General features: G+C 51.5%; 1 protein-coding gene and 1 long non-coding RNA gene across 3 annotated transcripts in view; both read right to left on the reverse strand.

Annotated features, from left to right (window-relative positions):
* Window positions 1-281: 281 nt before the first annotated feature.
* HBEGF (heparin binding EGF like growth factor) lies at window positions 282-12,207 on the reverse strand. Its single transcript, XM_026508131.4, has 6 exons — window positions 11,842-12,207; window positions 11,455-11,628; window positions 8,490-8,667; window positions 3,147-3,302; window positions 2,251-2,341; window positions 282-1,697 (listed from the first exon to the last, which is right to left on the reverse strand). Exons 1-5 carry the CDS (start codon window positions 11,885-11,887, stop codon window positions 2,269-2,271), a joined length of 627 nt encoding a protein of 208 aa, XP_026363916.2. The 5' UTR covers window positions 11,888-12,207; the 3' UTR covers window positions 282-1,697; window positions 2,251-2,268.
* Window positions 12,208-14,219: 2,012 nt separating this feature from the next.
* LOC130542742 (uncharacterized) overlaps window positions 14,220-16,753 on the reverse strand; it is a 47,008-nt gene continuing 44,474 nt past the window's right edge. For both annotated transcript variants that reach the window (XR_008957516.1, XR_008957517.1), the window contains one exon: window positions 14,220-14,508. This is a non-coding gene — a long non-coding RNA (uncharacterized LOC130542742). The remainder of the gene's footprint in view (window positions 14,509-16,753) is intronic.

A 16,753-nucleotide genomic window follows, 5' to 3' on the forward strand; every position in this document is an offset into this window, starting at 1 on the left:
GAGGTGGTATAAGTATTAAGACAAATAATTGCAGTCAGACTGCCAGTCCCAGGTCTGTCACTTACCAACTGTGTATCTTCAGGTAAGTTACATAACCTCTCTGAGCCTCAGCTTTCTCTTCTGGAAAAATGGGATGGTGATAGTACCTGCATCACACTGTTGTCCAGGATACTGAGATAGCGTACATAAAAAGGCCTGGCATAGAGCCTACTATCGACTCAGGGTTTAGGAACTACCTATGCTAAACCAGTCCCCAGATAAAACAAGCAGACAGAAATCTATGGAGTAAAGGTTATCTTTATTTGACTCGCAAAATATAAATATGAACCAGGTTTGTAAATACAGGTTGTAACAGTTCAGAAATGGCACCAGAAACTTCCAGAAGGGACCATGACAGCATACCTTTTTAGTTTTGGTGAGGTGGGTGGGTTACACAAAAGCCCTCCTCACCTCCAAACTCTGTAGTCACTGGTAGGTCATCAGTTAACAAGAATAGTTGGCTCCAACGTTTCCTGCTCCTCCTCAGCCTTTTTCTTTGCGAATACCTTCTCTAGCCTATCCTCTGCTGCACTGACCCCTGCATGGAGTAGCACCAGAAGAATGGCAGGAGTAAGAGAAATGTCTTGACACAGGGAAGAGGGGGTTCCCGCTCTGTGGGCCTGGGGCCATGGGGGTTGCAAAGCCAGGAGAGCTGCGCGCATGGAAGCCCAACCTCTTACGAGATTTGGCAGGGAGAGGACACAGGCAAACACCAATATCTGTTACACCTGGACATCAGCACCGTGGGCTTTCAAAACACAAACGGTAGACAAAATCGCCTGGGCAAGACCACAGTCCAACTCATAGAGTGGATCTGACAACGTTAATTCCTATATCCCGACTCTACTGACCTCCCCCTGTGGCACTGGGACGGTGGAAGATCTTCGGAAACGTGGACAGAGAACAGGTTACTACAGATGGGTCATGGAACCATCTCAGAGTTGGGGTGCGACGCTGAGCCAGATGGTGGGGTAGACAAGGTCGAGGGCCAGGAAATTGCCAAAGTAACAGACGAGGCACTTGAAATATTATTGTTAGATTGTTAAAAACTAAATAAATTAACATACATAGAATAAAATAAATATATAATTTAAGAGGCATTTTACAAACAAACAAACAAAAAATAGTTGTTATCTTTCCGTCTGGGTAGAAGTCCCAAAATTCAGAGTTCTCGGGCTTGTGGTATTTCACAGTTTGCTCATCACATCCAGCGCTAGAGGGTCCAAATGGCAGATCCCTTGGTGGCTACTTGAGTACGTGGCTTCTCAATCTTTGTTACCTTCTTCCAATCCACAAAGCTTTCCTTCTTCCTCTCCTTCTTTTTTATCAGCCAAAGATCCTGGAGCATATGGAATTTAACTGGCATCTGAATCCAGAAGTTAATTGCTTAAACAAACTTATGGGCATACGTGGGGTTTGGAGGAGGGAAATCAGAAGGGCCTGAAGGTCTCTCACTTTTGCTTTCTTCTGCCCAAGATCCCATTTTGACAGATTCCGTTTGGCACTTGAAGGCTCTGGTATTTTGGCAAAGCAATCATGGGAGGCCCAAACTAGATAGCAACTGGGAACGAAGGAGTCTTCCTGACTAGCTGTGACGTTCTTTCCCTCTGCAGAGTGTACGATCAGCTTCTCAGAGGTAGCAGTCCCCCCGCAGATTCCTAAAGCACAAGAGGAAAGCATTTATTTATTTTTTTTTAAATTTATTTATTTGACAGAGATAGAGACAGCCAGCTAGAGAGGGAACACAAGCAGGGGGAGTGGGAGAGGAAGAGCAGGCTCCCAGCAGAGGAGCCTGATGTGGGGCTCGATCCCATAACGCCGGGATCACACCCTGGGCTGAAGGCAGGCGCTTAACCGCTGTGCCACCCAGGTGCCCCAAGAGGAAAGCATTTAAAGCTGGATCCAGTCTTAAGGGGTTTTAAGAGCTTCCCAGTTCCAGTCTTATGAAGATCATCTGGGAATGGGTAGAAGAGGGGACAAGGATGGGAGAAGCTGGCGTCTCAGGTATCTCTCTTGGATATTTCTCTAGCAACTGTCACCCCAAGTGGAGATGACCTACTGAAAACCTTTTTGAAAACCATTCTGCAATAGGACCCTGACTCCATAGTAGCCTGCCCCCCAACCCATAGGTTGAGAGAAGAATTCAGAGTGCCTTGAAACAGATCTGGGGAAGATGGTGATGGTGCCACGGGGCAAAGGATGGACCGTTACCTTGAGCACAGGTCTCTCTCAGTGAGAAGTAGTCATGCCCAACTTCACTTTCTCTTCACTTTCCACATCATAACCTCCTCTCCTGTGGTACCTGAAGGAGACAAGTTTTGTGAGCAAGCTCTGCCTGATATGACAGGGTACAGGTCCCAGAGAAGGTCCTTCTAAGGGACACTGCCACGACGGTTCCCTCCATTACTCGGAAAAGCCAAGAGGGTATGGCAGCCCAACAGGCCTCTGGTCAAAGGCCCGACTGCCCCCAGGAATGCCTGACTCTAACAGCAGGCTATAATTTGCTTAGAACTTTGACCTCGTTTACATGATCCTCAGAATATCCTTATGAGGCAGGTAGACAGATTACGATCACTGTAAGATTATAGCCCTCACAGCGACGGGTAACTTGGTCCAGGTCTCACAGCAGATGAACTGCAGGGCTTGGAAACAGGCAGGGTGTTTGGTAGGTCTCCCCCAACCTAGAACATAACCTGGACTGGAAGCATGGCCTGAGGTTGAGATGCCTCAGAATTGAAAGGATATATCAACAGCCATATACCACCCATACTTTGTCTATCAAACCACACACTAATGCCATCAAAGAACAGAGCGAAGGGAAAGGAAGAGGCAGACCCCACAGGTGGGTTACTAGGCCTGCTGTGAAAAGCTGTGAACAGCAGGACCTGCTATGACCTGGCAATCTTTGCCCTGGGCTCTGGACGCTGGACTCATGTCAGGCCAGAGAAGCTCGGTTCCTGGAGAACCTGTACTCAGGAATGTCAGTCAGATTCCTAGCCTGGAATTTGGGAGGTTGGAGGGCTCACGTGATCACAGGCAGAGGACCCAGTGGGAGGAGGAATGGGAGTGATTTGCAGAAACAGCCTGCAGGGGGCCCCAGTACTCACCTAAACATGAGAAGCCCGACGATGACAAGCAGACAGACAGATGACAGCACCACGGCCACCACAGCCAGGATAGTTGTATGGTCATAAGTATATAAGCGATTTTCCACTGGGAGGCTCAGCCCATGGCACCTCTCTCCGTGGTAACCGGGGTGGCAGCTGGTTCAAGACAGGACAAAGCAGAGATGAGCTTAGTGGTTTGGCCTCCCTCTACAGGAAATGGCCCTCCTACCTAAGCCAGATCCCAGTCCTCACAGCCTCAGCCTATCAATCCCTGGCCTGGATCCCCACCCTTCCTCTATCCTTCTGGTAGGAGTCTAGGAGAAGACCCCTGAAAAGCCCCTCTGAAGGCTCTATGGCTTTCCTCCTGACCTCTCGCCCCCTTTCCATTCCCTCTGGTTCTCTGGCTCAAGATTCCTGCTGCAGGCAGGGGAAAAAGTGAGGGAGGACGTCAAGGTCCAAGCTACATATGTTCCATGCGTGGATGATTTATAACATGTGTATTAAGACCTGCTGCTTAAGTCCCTCAGAAGACTTAGGTCCATAAGCTGGTGGGTTGAGTTGAGGGGACTGAGTATCACTCCCTCTAGTGAGGCCCCTTAACTCTGACCCAGAAATAAACCCAGCCTTCTCCACCACTGCTTCCAGCCCTCAGTCCCTCTCAGCCACGGCCCATCCTATTAATAGGTCCCGTTCCTTTGCCAGGAGTCATTTTTCTCAAGTTCCCTTCATTGAACTCCCAGCTCCCTCTGGGTGCGGGGCCCAATTTGAGAGCTTCACATCAACTTTTGGCCTCTGAACCCTGGGCTATCTGGTGTCCTCCATCATAGGACAAAGCAAACAAAACCAAGGTAACTTCTTCTTGCCCAGCTGTCTTGCCAGAGCGTGGAAAAATGTCAGAAACAACCCTCTGGCTTTTCACACTCAAGAAATCAATCAGATGGCAAATGTCTCTTCTGACATAGAGCGTTTCCTCGAAGCTCTTAGGAAGACTTGGAAGCGCGTTCAGTTGAACAAGCACATTCGTATCCCTTCCCGTATCTGCGTGCCCAAGAGGCCCTTTGATGTAGGCGGCAGCCCCCCACGTCACGGCAAGGCAGAGCTCTCTTCCCCATGGACACTGCAGAGCAGAAGTGTGGTGTCGGTTTGTCTGACTCTGAGCTCAGTGTGCTCCCCAATCACACCCACAACTGCACTGGCACCATCTACCTGGGGACTTCGGGCCACCAGCTTGCTGACAGAAGCCCCAAGAAGCTGGTGGCCCTGTATTCTGAGCTGTGCCTTCTCTGGGAAGCAGGCTGTGCATGCGGAACCTCAGAGCAAGGAATCCCTTCCTCTTGCCAAGAGGCACCCCTATCCAGACAGGGCAGCAGCAGAGGGGCCAGGCCGCCGCTGCAGAGCGCCGAGCACCTCTCCCTGCCTCGGCTCCTCCGGGCTGCTCTGGGGAACCACCCCACACTGTAGGATGAACGGGGGTCAGTCCCATATACAGACAACGGCAGGGCACACGGCTCTGTGCCCAGCCTCTCCATAAATCTGTCCCATCGGCCAAGGTGGGCAAAACAGCGTCCCCCATCCTGACGGGATACGGAGGAAGCTCTCTGGCCCTGGAGAAGCCCTTACGCACAGCAGTTTAAAGTTTATGAGGCACCATCCTTATCTGCTAGCTCAACTGAGGCTCAGAACATCTGGAAGGCAGGTACAGCCCCATTTTACAGATTGAAAGACTAAGATTAAGGGTCAGAGGGATTGTGATTTACCAAAAGTAGCACAACTAAGAAGCAACGAGGCTGAGACTAGAAACCAGTCTTAGCAGATTCCAAATTCATGATTCTTTCCACTCTGAACAGCGCAGATTACCCCAAGCAAACACATATCTGATGAGGCGATAGGTTCCTGGGGCTGTCTGACCCTCCTCTTTGACTTATTCTTATTAACTTGAATAATAAATAGCAAATATTAAAGGCTTACTGTGAGCCAAGTACTCTGTGTTAACTGCTTTACAAGAATCATTTCAATTAATCTTAAAAACATCTCTGTGAAGCAGGAGTTACTATCCCCATTTTAAAGATGGAGAGACTGAGGCTTAAGTTCTTAGCTAACTTGCCCACCGTTACGCAGCTAGTGAGAGGTAGAGCCAGGATTCAACCCAGCAGTCTAGATGACTTCAGAAGCTATGCTCTCCTGGTGGGGGAAGGGAAGCTGAGGCTGAGGCTGTTTTTCACTTCCAGCCATCACTCAAACCCCACAGGTAGTTACTCAGATGATAGAAATAAAGCTTGGTCTCAGAGTCCCGCAATTCAGTTACATAATCCCTCCACCCCCACCCTGAGTCAAAGGGATAATAATGTAAACATCCTAATATTACCCACCTCCCCCTCCCTTTGCAGATGACTCCTGGCTTCCCTGGGGAAGGAGGGGGGATGAGGACGTTCCAGGCATCCTGGGTGGGGGCAAGATCATGTGTCTTCCTCAGAGCCAGCAACCCACCAAATTGGAACGTGTTCCTCCTACTGATGTTTGTGACCCATTTCAGAACTTGTATTACAATGGAAGTAAGAACCCTCTAGGGTCCAGAGACATCCTCCCGACTCGGTTTCTCCGCCCCCTACCTCATGTCTTGCTGCTATTTCTGGCCAGGTGATCTCGAGCAAGTTACTTTTACCTCTCCAAGCTTTGGTTTACTCATGTAAAACACAGGAATAATAAATACCTATTTCACGAGAGTATTTTGAAGGTCAAATGAGATACTAAATGGCCCTTAACAAAAGGCCAAGTCCCACATATGTGTGAGTTATTATATAATAGGACTCCAGAGGGCACTGCCCTGAGGAATGGGGCACCGAAGTCAGATGGAGCCAAAGAGAAGGGGGCTCACCGTTCCTTCTCAGCATCTGGCCAGTGAGGCCAAGGGAAGGCCCCACGCCTGTCTTTCAGCTGAGTTCTCCTCAGCCTGACTGCCTCCAGGTTTCCTCCGGCCACAGGAAACTTTGCAGCCAGTTTCTGGGTCAGCAGCCAGTCAGGAGCCCCAGGAAACTGCTCTTTGAGGGCAACTTTTGGCTGGTGACACAAAAGGGTTTTCCTGTGTATGGTGGCTGTGGAGGACTGGGTTAGGAAGCCAGCCAGCCTCGAGCTGCTCAGGGCGGCCTGGACACACCCTGGCTGGTGGTTCCTGGGTCTAGAGGGAAGGAGGAGCAACGAAGGGCCCCAAATGTAGGTGACCAGATACCACATTTCCCCCACCAGGAGCTCTGTGTCTTCTTGCTGCATTCTGCCCTGAGTTCCAAAGGCCGGAGGCAGGAGGTAGCCAAAGCGGACACAGAATCCAGCCCCTAGAAAATCTGCCTGGGAAGCAGAGACAGAGTCTTCAAATCAGATTGCTACACTCTTAGGGTAGTGAAAGCCTTAAGAGACCTCCAACATAACAGCTGTCCTCTATGAAATCCTGTTCAAACTTTGTAAGGACAGATAGGGAAGAAGGACACAAGCCAACACCTGATACAGCCCGGGGGCATGAAAAGCATGCGGGACTGGAAGTCAGGCACCTGAATCCTTGTCCTGCTTCCATCCATTTATTTAGCTGTTGATCTCAGGCAAATCACTTCCTACTTCCTGGCTCTAGCTTCCTCACCTTTCAACTAGAGATAGCAAGCCCTGCCAACCCCAACCCCCCTTGAGCTTTTGGGAATCCAGGACATGACTATAATTCCCCATTCCCTAGAAGAGCTGGCGCCAGGTGGGTACTGAACACATACCTGCTGGGCTCAGCTCATAGTAAACGTTATTGTGAAGTGATGGGGCAAAGGGGAGAAGGCAGCTTCGCGGTTATCATCACTATCCCTAGGACCACCATGGCCCCAGGCACCCTGAACTACTGGCTGTAGCTGGTGGGTCAAGCCTAGCTCTCCAGGATAGCAGCCTTACAAAGGTTCTCAGCGAAGCAGTCGAAGTCCATACACCCAAGCCCTGGACCAGTTTGGACCAAACAGATTTCTGGCCTCAATCCACCTCGACTACCCTCAGAGTCACTTCCTCCATCCTGTGCTAATGATGGCATTTTACAAATCTAAGACGAACATTTCCTACCCTATCCCAAGGCCTTGGGAAGAATAATGTGGGGACGGTCTATGTTACTGTAAAGCAACTCCCTCTAATACCAAGCTCCTGACAAGGATGCTACAGGGGACGACACACAAGTGCTCGTGGACGTGGTAGAGAGGGATGGGTCTGTCTGCCAATTGCCAAACGCAGGGCAGCTTTGCTATGTGAGATCAGACAGGCCAGGGAAGCTTTAAAAGCCAAGGGATCAGTACTAATCATAGTAGGAAGAGATGCCAGGCAGCCAGTCTTTGTGACGGGTTGAGAGGTGGTACGCACCTCATAGTCTCCTGGCCCTGCCAGAGTCTCTCAAGTCACAAAGCCTGTCTCTCTATAGGGATCTTGTGCCCAGAGGAAGAGAGTGGATGTTTGTAGTCGAATGTGGGTGTTGGCCTAAGGCACAGTGGCGACATTATGCCTGCCAGAGAGCATGGCAGTGCCGTCATCCCTGAGGGGGTGCCAAGGCAGCCGCTTGCTGGGCTTGGCCTAGCAGAGTAGCTGGGGAACCCATGACCCCTCCACCCCGGGAAAGGGTGGTGCTGCCTGACCAGGGGCTGATGCCTACTGGGTTGGGTTCCATTTCCTGTTAATCTTGCACAAAGGAAGTGTTCTCCCAATCCCATGGCCAAAGGCCAATACCCATTCTGTCCCCCCACGTCCTAGCCCTTGCTAGGATGAGGAAGAAGAGACGAAGGGGCTTCTTCCTGCTCCCATGATGATTGCTTTCTCCATAGTCCTGCCATGCCTTCAGATCAACCCACATGCGCTCTCATATGAGCGCACATGTGTTCGAGCACACACATCTGCACGGCGTGAGTCCACATGCACCTCATACCTGCCTACAGGGCCTGGGAAAGGAGGCCACAGGAGCTCTGCTCCACCCAGGAAGCCTACCCTGCCATGTGGCCTGCTGGCTTCTCCCATCCGAAGTAGGGCACGAGGCAGGACTGAAGGAAGGACCTGCCTGCAGGTATCAGCTCTCCTAGCCACATGTTCATGTCTGAGCAAGCAGGAAATGTCCCCAAGGATGAAAGAGCGTCACAATCCTACACCACAGGAAATTACATCCCATGCGGGGGAGAGCCCCTTCCGCTGACTAAAAATATTTCCCCTCCTCCCAACTTCCGCCTAACAATTGAGAAGAAACTGGGTAGAATTATCAATTCAAGGAACAGTGACAACGAGGAACAGCCACGTGACTGACAAAGAGTGTGCTGAGCAGAGTCAGCCCAGGGAAGGGACACTTACATGCAGGATGGAGCCCGGAGCTCCTTCACATATTTGCATTCTCCGTGGATGCAGAAGTCCTTGTATTTCCGAAGACATGGGTCTCTCTTCCTCCCTAAGCCCTTGCTTTTCTTCTTTTTTTTCCCACGCTCCTCCTTGCTGGGTGTGGCCAGAGCCTGTGGCTTGGAGGAGAAAGCAGCTGCAGGAGAAAAGGATCCTGTTAAGTCTTTGACTCTCCTGGGGGAAAGACTCAGAACAGCACCCTGTCTGGAAGAAATACCTACTCTTTGATCCCACCTCCCTCCCTGGGGCCAAAGGAAGACTGGGCAGAACCACCAGAAAGCAGTGGAGGAAACAGGCTACAGGGGTCCCAAGGAAAGCATTTCTCAGACTCCGTTTAAGAACTTCATTCGAACAATGCTAGCTTCTGTTGAGTGACTGCCGCTGACTGGGCAGTTGTACCAACCTCGCCCCCACCCACTGTCCATCCTCATCTACTCCCCCACGCCCACTTGGTGCTATTTTGGCCTTAAATCAACCTCATTTCCTGATGCTGCACTCAGTGACCCACTTGCAGGAAGACAGTGTCAGAGATAAAAATTGCTTCTGGAGAAGGTACTTGGAGGGTTTTTTTTTTTGTGGGGGGTGTCCTAAAATAACAACAGTGTCCATGTCCAGATGGCCCCCTCTGAGGCCACCCTCTGAGGCACCAGGGTACCAAGAGCCCAGGCCAGAGCTAGGCTTAGGGACCGCAAGCAGGCCATCCCTGGTCAGGGCCTTGCTTTTCTGACTTCAAGCAGAATATTTACCTGGCTCTGTGTCCTTCGCAGCTCACCACTTCTCTCGAAGTTCTAGTACATTTACCCCCAAATGTCCTGTTTATAGCTCTCTAGGTTGGAGGAGTATAGTACATACAATGGGGCAAAAGATGGAAAGTAAGGAACTATCAAGAAGGAACTGGAACAATGATGACTCCCCCCATTCCTTCCACACTTCAAAGGGGGGAAAAACAGCCTCACACAGACATCCAGCTGGGACTGACCCTGGGCTACGCCCATCAGCCCATCAGGGGTCTGACGCCAGCCTTCTCTTCCCTGCTCCCAGCAGAAAAAAATGTGCCTGCTGCCCATGGCTGTAGCCATGTGTCTGGTGCAAGGGTGAGCATCATACATTAGACTGGAGACCCAGGATCCTCAAGCGGAAAGTGACTTGAAAGAATATCATGGCTTTCCATTTTCAGGTAAAACACTCGAGGTCCCGAAAGGCAGTGATTTGGTAAAGATCATGCAGGGTTGAGATCAGAAACGTGGCCTCTGGAGTGCTCTTTCCCAATATACCAAACGGTTCATGCACCCCTGTCCCTTCCCCCTGGACAAGTCTAGAGCACCCGGGATGTTGAACCAGGAAGGAGACAATGAATGGGCTCTGAAGTCAGCACACCTGTGCTCCAACTTCAGCCCTGTGATTTTTGGGCAAGTGGCTTAATCCCTCTGAATCTTGGGGTTTCTCAGTAAGTAGTGGCTAGCAGAAGTTCAATCTCAGAGGGTTGCTACGGGATTAATCAACCCACAATAGCATAATGAGTGCCTAGAACACAATAGGTACTTAATAAATGATAATAGTTATTCATTTTAGATGATAGGATCCGCAGGCCTGAAAAACAGCTTTCACCCAGCAAAGCCAAGAGAAGGGAAGAAAGGCAGGTGCCAGTAGTCCCACAGTCCCGTTTCCTCTGGTGTAGACGCAAGTCCCTTCCGAGCTCAGAAGATGAGACGGATGCTCTGAGTGACCAGAGCTGTGGTAAAACTGTGGCAGGAGGGGCAAGCCAACCAGAGAGGGGAGGAAGAGGGTGACAGAGTGACAGCGAGGCTCCTGCCAGGGACAGGGAGCAGTGAGTCAGGTCTGCAGAGGTATGAGGAGCAGCCGTGTGGGTGGAGGGTGAGTCACAGCCCAGCTCTGCCCAGCCTAGGAGGAGAGGGCTAGGAGAATCCAGGTTGTTCCAGCCCAGGGGTGACCCAAGAAGGCTACGGGGAGACAATGAAGGGTGGCAGCACAGGCTCGGCTTGGGAGCAGACCTTTGATTTATGCGAAGTAGAGACAGCACCTAAGGGAAGCTCTGGGTAAGGAGGGGGGACGTGGCTGAGGAGCAGGCAGGGCTGGAACAGGTGGGTATCTTTCCAACCAAATTAGTCATTCTGGTGCTCCAGGGCTCCGTCCCTGCTCCACCCTCAAGAATCACTTCAGGTGGCTGGAGGCAGCCAAGTGGGCGATGCTGGAGGCTCTGGACTCTGCCCTGTACCTGTACTCAACCACAGCCCCATCCGTTGGTTGCAGGGTCCCACCTGGCCTTCGTCCCTTGGAGTCTCTCAGGGACTCAGGGTGGTCAGAAGTCTCTAGCCTTTCGGTAGGATTGGTAGACACATGGCGTTTCATTCTCTCTCTCTAGGGACACTGTGCTCGCAGCTCATAGGCTCCCGAAGAGATACTGCCCTCACCTGGGGGACCAAGAGTTCTTCATTCCCCTCTGTTTCTCTAACCTGGAGACAGGTGGATAGAGAAGACTGCACACCTACTATGTTCCTAGGCTCTCTACGGCTGTCATTTTATACATAATAGTCATTTGATATAGGAACTAAGACTTGCACCCATTTTTATATAGAAACTCTACGGAAAGCATCCCAACCATTCCTCTCTCCTTCCTCCAGCTTACGCCAGAGGAATGCACAAGACCCCAGACACCTTGCCTTCTCTAGGCTGTAAACTACCCAAAAGGGCAGCAAGTCGACATGTGAGACTCAACAGCAAGAACGACAGTGGAACCCACATTTCGGGACTCCGAGTAAGCTTGTCAGGCTCAGCAGCTTCTCCTTGAAGTCCTCCATGAATACCCCCAACCCACAGGTGTGCGCAAACAGCATGCATCCTCCATCCACTTATGCTCCAATTGCCCACCGCGGGGTCGACGATGGTCAGCCCTCACACCCACCTCTTAGAAGGTCCAGGTCTGTCTCTTCTAAGTTCAGGACTTCCCTGCCCCTGCCGCCTTCCGGGGCCAGTAGCTGGTCTGTAGATTCAGTGGGAGAGTCCAGGTTGCCGGTTCCAGCCGCCAGCCCTCTCCGAAGCCGCTCCAGGCTCTCGCCAGTCACCAACGCCGAGAGCACTGCGGGTGAGGGGCGAGGCCGCATCAGACCCCTTCTCCAGACCCCCAGGTCGCCGCGCACCAATGCTGGCGCCCTCCTGCCAGGGAGCACGGGCCCCACCAAGTGGCCCGCGCTGGGGTCGCTGCAGCGACCTTCCCCTGTGCCCCCCCAGCACTGTGTCCCCAACCCCACCCCCCACCCCCGACCTCCGGGGGCGTCGGCAGCCCTCTCACCTGCAGCCAGAAAGAGCTTCAGCACCACCGACGGCAGCAGCTTCATGGCCCTGGACCCGGCGGAGGCGGCGAGGCAGCAATCACTTTGGAGGCGGCGGCCACGGGGCGCTGGCACCGGAGCCGGGGCGGGCGGCGCGCAGGAGATTCGGCCGGTTTCGCTCTGCTGCCGGCCTCTGGGCGCAAGCCTAGCTGGGACCCGCGTGGAGCTGGCGGCCGCTGGGCGTCTCTCTGCTCACTCTGTCCGTCCGCCCGCCCAAGCCCGTTGCGTCTCGGTCAGGCTAGCCAGGCGCGCGCCTCCCGCAGGTCCTTCGGTCGACTGGAGGCTCCCCGGCGCGCGGCTGGGAATAAGGCTCCGGGAGGCGCCGAAGCTCCGCCCCGCCTCCTCCCCCTCCCCCTTCCCGCGCTGGGCCGCTCGCCCGGCTCCCGGCGCCGGCCGCGCAGCCCCCGCAGCCCCCCACTCCGCGGGCGCGGCGGGGGAAGGGGGCGGGAGTAGGGGACGGCGCTCACATATTTTGGGACCAGGCCAGGGCAGCCGCCGCCTGACTGTGGGAAGGGCTGCCGACCGGCAGGTGGCGGGGAGCGGTTCCTACCTTTCCCCAAACCCTTGTCGCGCTGCAGCCTTGTGACTGCTGAGCTGAGCTCTGCCCTTGGACACCCCTCGTTCCTTGCTCTGTTCCAGGCCTGGTCCCTCCAGCCATCCCTGCTCCACACCAGGGATCTGCACCCATGTCACCTTCTGAAGGGCACTCGCGTCTTTGTCTAGCAACACGGCAAATAGTAAATAATAATTCATTTATCATTTAAAAATTAGACACATGAAAAAAAATTAGACACACGAATGCCAGCAGGTCTCATGGGCCCAAAGTAACCAGAGTTGCAGTTGCAGGCAGTTGGTATCAATCCAGCAAAAGCAAAGGAAGTTAGTATTTCTTCCAGATGCTGGAGTGCCTTCCCTCCATCTTTCTCCCAGGGGACATAGTCTTCATTAAGATTTTTGAACTATGGATTATAATTCCCAGGCTTCTGGGATCGGAGAGACAATAGTTGTGCAACAAGCCTCATACTATTCCTTGTCTTGGAACACCACTGTCTTTCCCAACATCAAAACTGAGACCCTCTCCCATGGGAGCCAGCTGGCTAGCCTAGGTTGCTATGTTCAACAGGTGCCAGGAGATTGATGTGTTTCTCCTCCAACCTATGTATTTTTACAGGGGTCTTCTGCTGTCAGTGTCCTGACCCAAAGAAATGACTCTCCCGGGAGATATTTCAGCTCCCACAGACATGCTGGGAAGGGAGTTGTATGACACAAGGCTGGGTTGGCATTCAGAGCCCTCAAATTGTGCCAAATAGAGCTGCTTGCCTGATTCAGCCCATGTGTAGAGATAAAAACAGGCCTCCTATTTATACACAGGCTATCCCACTGTCTCTCTCCATCCCCACTTTTGCAGGGGTCTGCCCTCTTGACTTGCTCCTAGCAGCCCTTCCCAGGCCTAGGTTTCCATAGTACACTGGAATTACTACATACCTAAGTTGGAATCCAGACCTTGCTACTTACTGAGTGACTTTGAACAAGATATTTAATTTCACTGAGCCTCAGTTTCCAAATCTCTCAAATGGGAATAACAATAAGAATAAGGCTTCCTTTGTACAGAGCTTTTTGAAGATTGAACGAGGAAACTCATATAAGAAAGTAGTACAATGCCAGACGTATTATAAGCTCTCAATAAATGTGGCCTATTATCTTATAAGCATTCTACCTTGACTACTCCATTCCCTTAGAGGCTTCTTTTCTCTCCCTTCCTGCCCAGTCTGAGGCTATTATGTTGTCGGTTGGACTGGTTTCAGGCGGAAGCTCACCTGTCACCTATTTGGCCAAGTGCCACCTTGGGATTATTCTTTTGGGTGATCACTAGTACCTCAGTGGATGGTCACCACCCAGGCCACACCTTTGTTCTCCCTTAGCAACTGCCTGGCCATCTCCTTCCCCCAAACAAAACCACTTTGGGGTCAGGGCTCTCCCCAGGGGAGGGTGGAGGGAAACACTTCCTGACACACGGCCAAGTCACCCCCTTCCCCCTACCTGCAGCCAGGTTCACACCCTGCTCTCCTGTCCCAGCCTGCCTCTCCCTTTGCATGCTCCGTCTTTCCGCCTTCTCACCTCCACATCAGCCTTAGCAGCCCCATTCATGGGGCAACTCCAAGTTTTCATCACACCCAGGAGCCTCACCCCATCTTGGTTTGTGTGTCAGCCAGGATTTACGGGAAGGGCCTGGAAAAAGAAGACTAAAGGCTTGGAATGCTTTTGGGACAGTCACTTCACCTCTCAGAACCTGGGGTGTCCTCTGACCAAAGAAAATAAATCACAATTCAGGCTGGGGTCATTTCATTAACTTATTTATTCCACAAACATACAATGAATGCTTTTCGGGCACAAGGGACACAGCAATGAACGAGGCAACCGAGAATGTGCTTTCACGACGCTTCCCTTTTACAGAAAGGGAAACAGGCAACATATTAAGTAAATAAAAAAAGGAAAAACAGCTCCAGTGAAAGTTCAAATGCAGTGATATACTATAGGGTGATGTGTCCCAGTGCTTGGGATGACACGTTAGGTTTGGTGACTGATCAGCAAACTCGTCTCTGAGCAGGTGACAGGTAAGCTGAGACCTGTATAAAAAGAAGGAAACAGACTTGTGGTTATCCATTGCAAAAGCATCCCAAGCCATGCAAATAGTACAGAAACTGAAGTGGGAACAAACTTAGAGAATCCAGAGAACAGAAAGCAAGGAGGCATATACGATAACCTTGACGCGAAGGCTAGGGACAGAGAACAGAGGACATTACAGGCTGAAGTAGATGCTGGAGTTTATTTCCTATCACTGTGGGCATCAAATGAGGTGGTGATGGGAAAGCACAATCATGCAGGATTTTTTCATATGCTCCCCCACCTGCTCTCTGGCTGTCAAGGGCCAGGGACATACTCCTAAGAAAGCAGAGTCCAAACAGGACACTCCAATTTCCCCAACTGTCTATGGACCATGAGCAAACTGAGGCTTGAAGACTCACTGGCTCTGGGCGACCAGTGAGTCACAAGGGGGCAAATCCAGAGCAGAAACCCTGGCATCCTGTTCTCCAGCTCCATCCCGGCTTCCCTAGCCTCTGGAAAGACAGGCTCCATGGGACACTGAGTATCACTGACTCACTGCCGGGCCATACAGACCTTGATTTGGGGAGAGAAGCCAGTGGGGAGGAAGTGGGGCAAAGGGGTACTGCTCATGAGAAGAAAGGGGAGAAAAGGACTTGGAGAGGGAACCAACCCGAATCCCTTCCCCAATGTGGCTGAAATGTCTGTGCGGGTAGATTGGTTCCCCCACACCTGGCTGTGCACCAGCGTTACCTGAGAATTTATTAAAGATAAGAAGGTCCAAGCCCCACCCAGGCCTCCTAATTCAAAACCTGGGGTGGGGCCCAAGCTTTTATACTTTTGTTGCTAATTCTGACATCAACCAGGTTCCCAAGCACTGGTCTGCATAATTCACTGAAATAATTTATTGAGCATCTGAACAGAATCTGAGCCTCTGAGGCAGAGGAGTTTTAGGTAATGACACTTGTCCTGTGCTCAACACCTCGCACACATTATCTTGTACGATCCTCACAATTGCCCTAAGACTAGACATTCCTCCCCATTTTAAGGGGTTGAAGCTACAACAGGTGAGTAGCAGTCCCAGGTCACCCAGCTAGTGAGAATCTAAGCCTCAGTTTGAATTCCTTCTTTCTTCCTGGGCCTCTGTTCTTAAGCTCAACACTGCCCGTGACAAATGGATGAGACAATGGCCGCCATCTCCCTGCGGCTACAGACAGTAACACTGTCAGCTTTACTGAGGCTCAGCGCCCCACCTGTCCTGCAGTGGTAAGAATCTGCCTCAAGGCTGGAAGGAGGACTGGGCAGGACAGCAGAGCAGCTAGTGAAATGGGTATACCCTTGGGAGCCAGGCAGTCTAGGGTTCAAATTTTGAATATGCTTTTTTCGTTTTTTTGGTACTTTCTAGCTTAGGACGTGTTATTCAACTTCTTTGACCTACAGTTTGCTAATCTGCAAGATGGGAATAATAATAGTAGCTATTACTATAGGGGTTTGTGATGGTTAAATCAGATCATGTGTGTAAAGCAGACTGTGATGCCTGGCGCACGGTACGTGCTTACTTGGTGACAACTGCTACTAAGAACAAATGCTTCAAAAAAATAAACACACACACACACACACACACACACACACACACACACACGATCTCCAAATGCTGCTTCCTTCCTCCCTCCCTCCCTTTCTTTCCTTCTTTCTTTTCTGTCTTTCTGTCTTTCTTCCTTTTATTTCTTTCTCTCTTTCATTTTCTCTCTCTCCCTCTCTCTCTCCCTCCCTCCCTTACTTCCTTCAAGTGGAAACTTTAAAAAGGTACTGCTTTGTCATGGGGCAGCCATCCTCCCTCACCTCTCTGCTGAGAGATCCTCAAGCTCACGATGAGATGGTGGATCTCCAAGGCCTCCTGGAGTTTTGAAAACCTTTACCCAAGGTAGCAACCCTGGCTCAGAGCTCAGAGAGTAGCATGTGTCCCCTGGGAGAGGGGATTCAGCCATCTTCTCCTTCCACTGTGACCAGGAGAAGAGAGTCCTCAGGAGACCCAAAACTCTGCTGGCTGGGAAAAAGGCACCTCCCTTGAGGGTGTTTCTTTCATAGGGTGCCATGAGCCCAGAGTTACCCAAACTTGAAAGCTGAGAGTTAAGGAGTCATTGTTCCTTGCCCCAGGCTGCCTTCATCCCCACTCTCTATCCCCAGCTGAGCTCGATGATCAGGCAGTTTTGGGGGCGCAGCTGGATTTATACCCAGATCTGCCCTTTGGAGCCCCTTTGTACCTCC

This window comes from Ursus arctos, unplaced genomic scaffold (assembly GCF_023065955.2).
Source record: "Ursus arctos isolate Adak ecotype North America unplaced genomic scaffold, UrsArc2.0 scaffold_5, whole genome shotgun sequence".
Classification (NCBI taxonomy): domain Eukaryota; kingdom Metazoa; phylum Chordata; class Mammalia; order Carnivora; family Ursidae; genus Ursus; species Ursus arctos.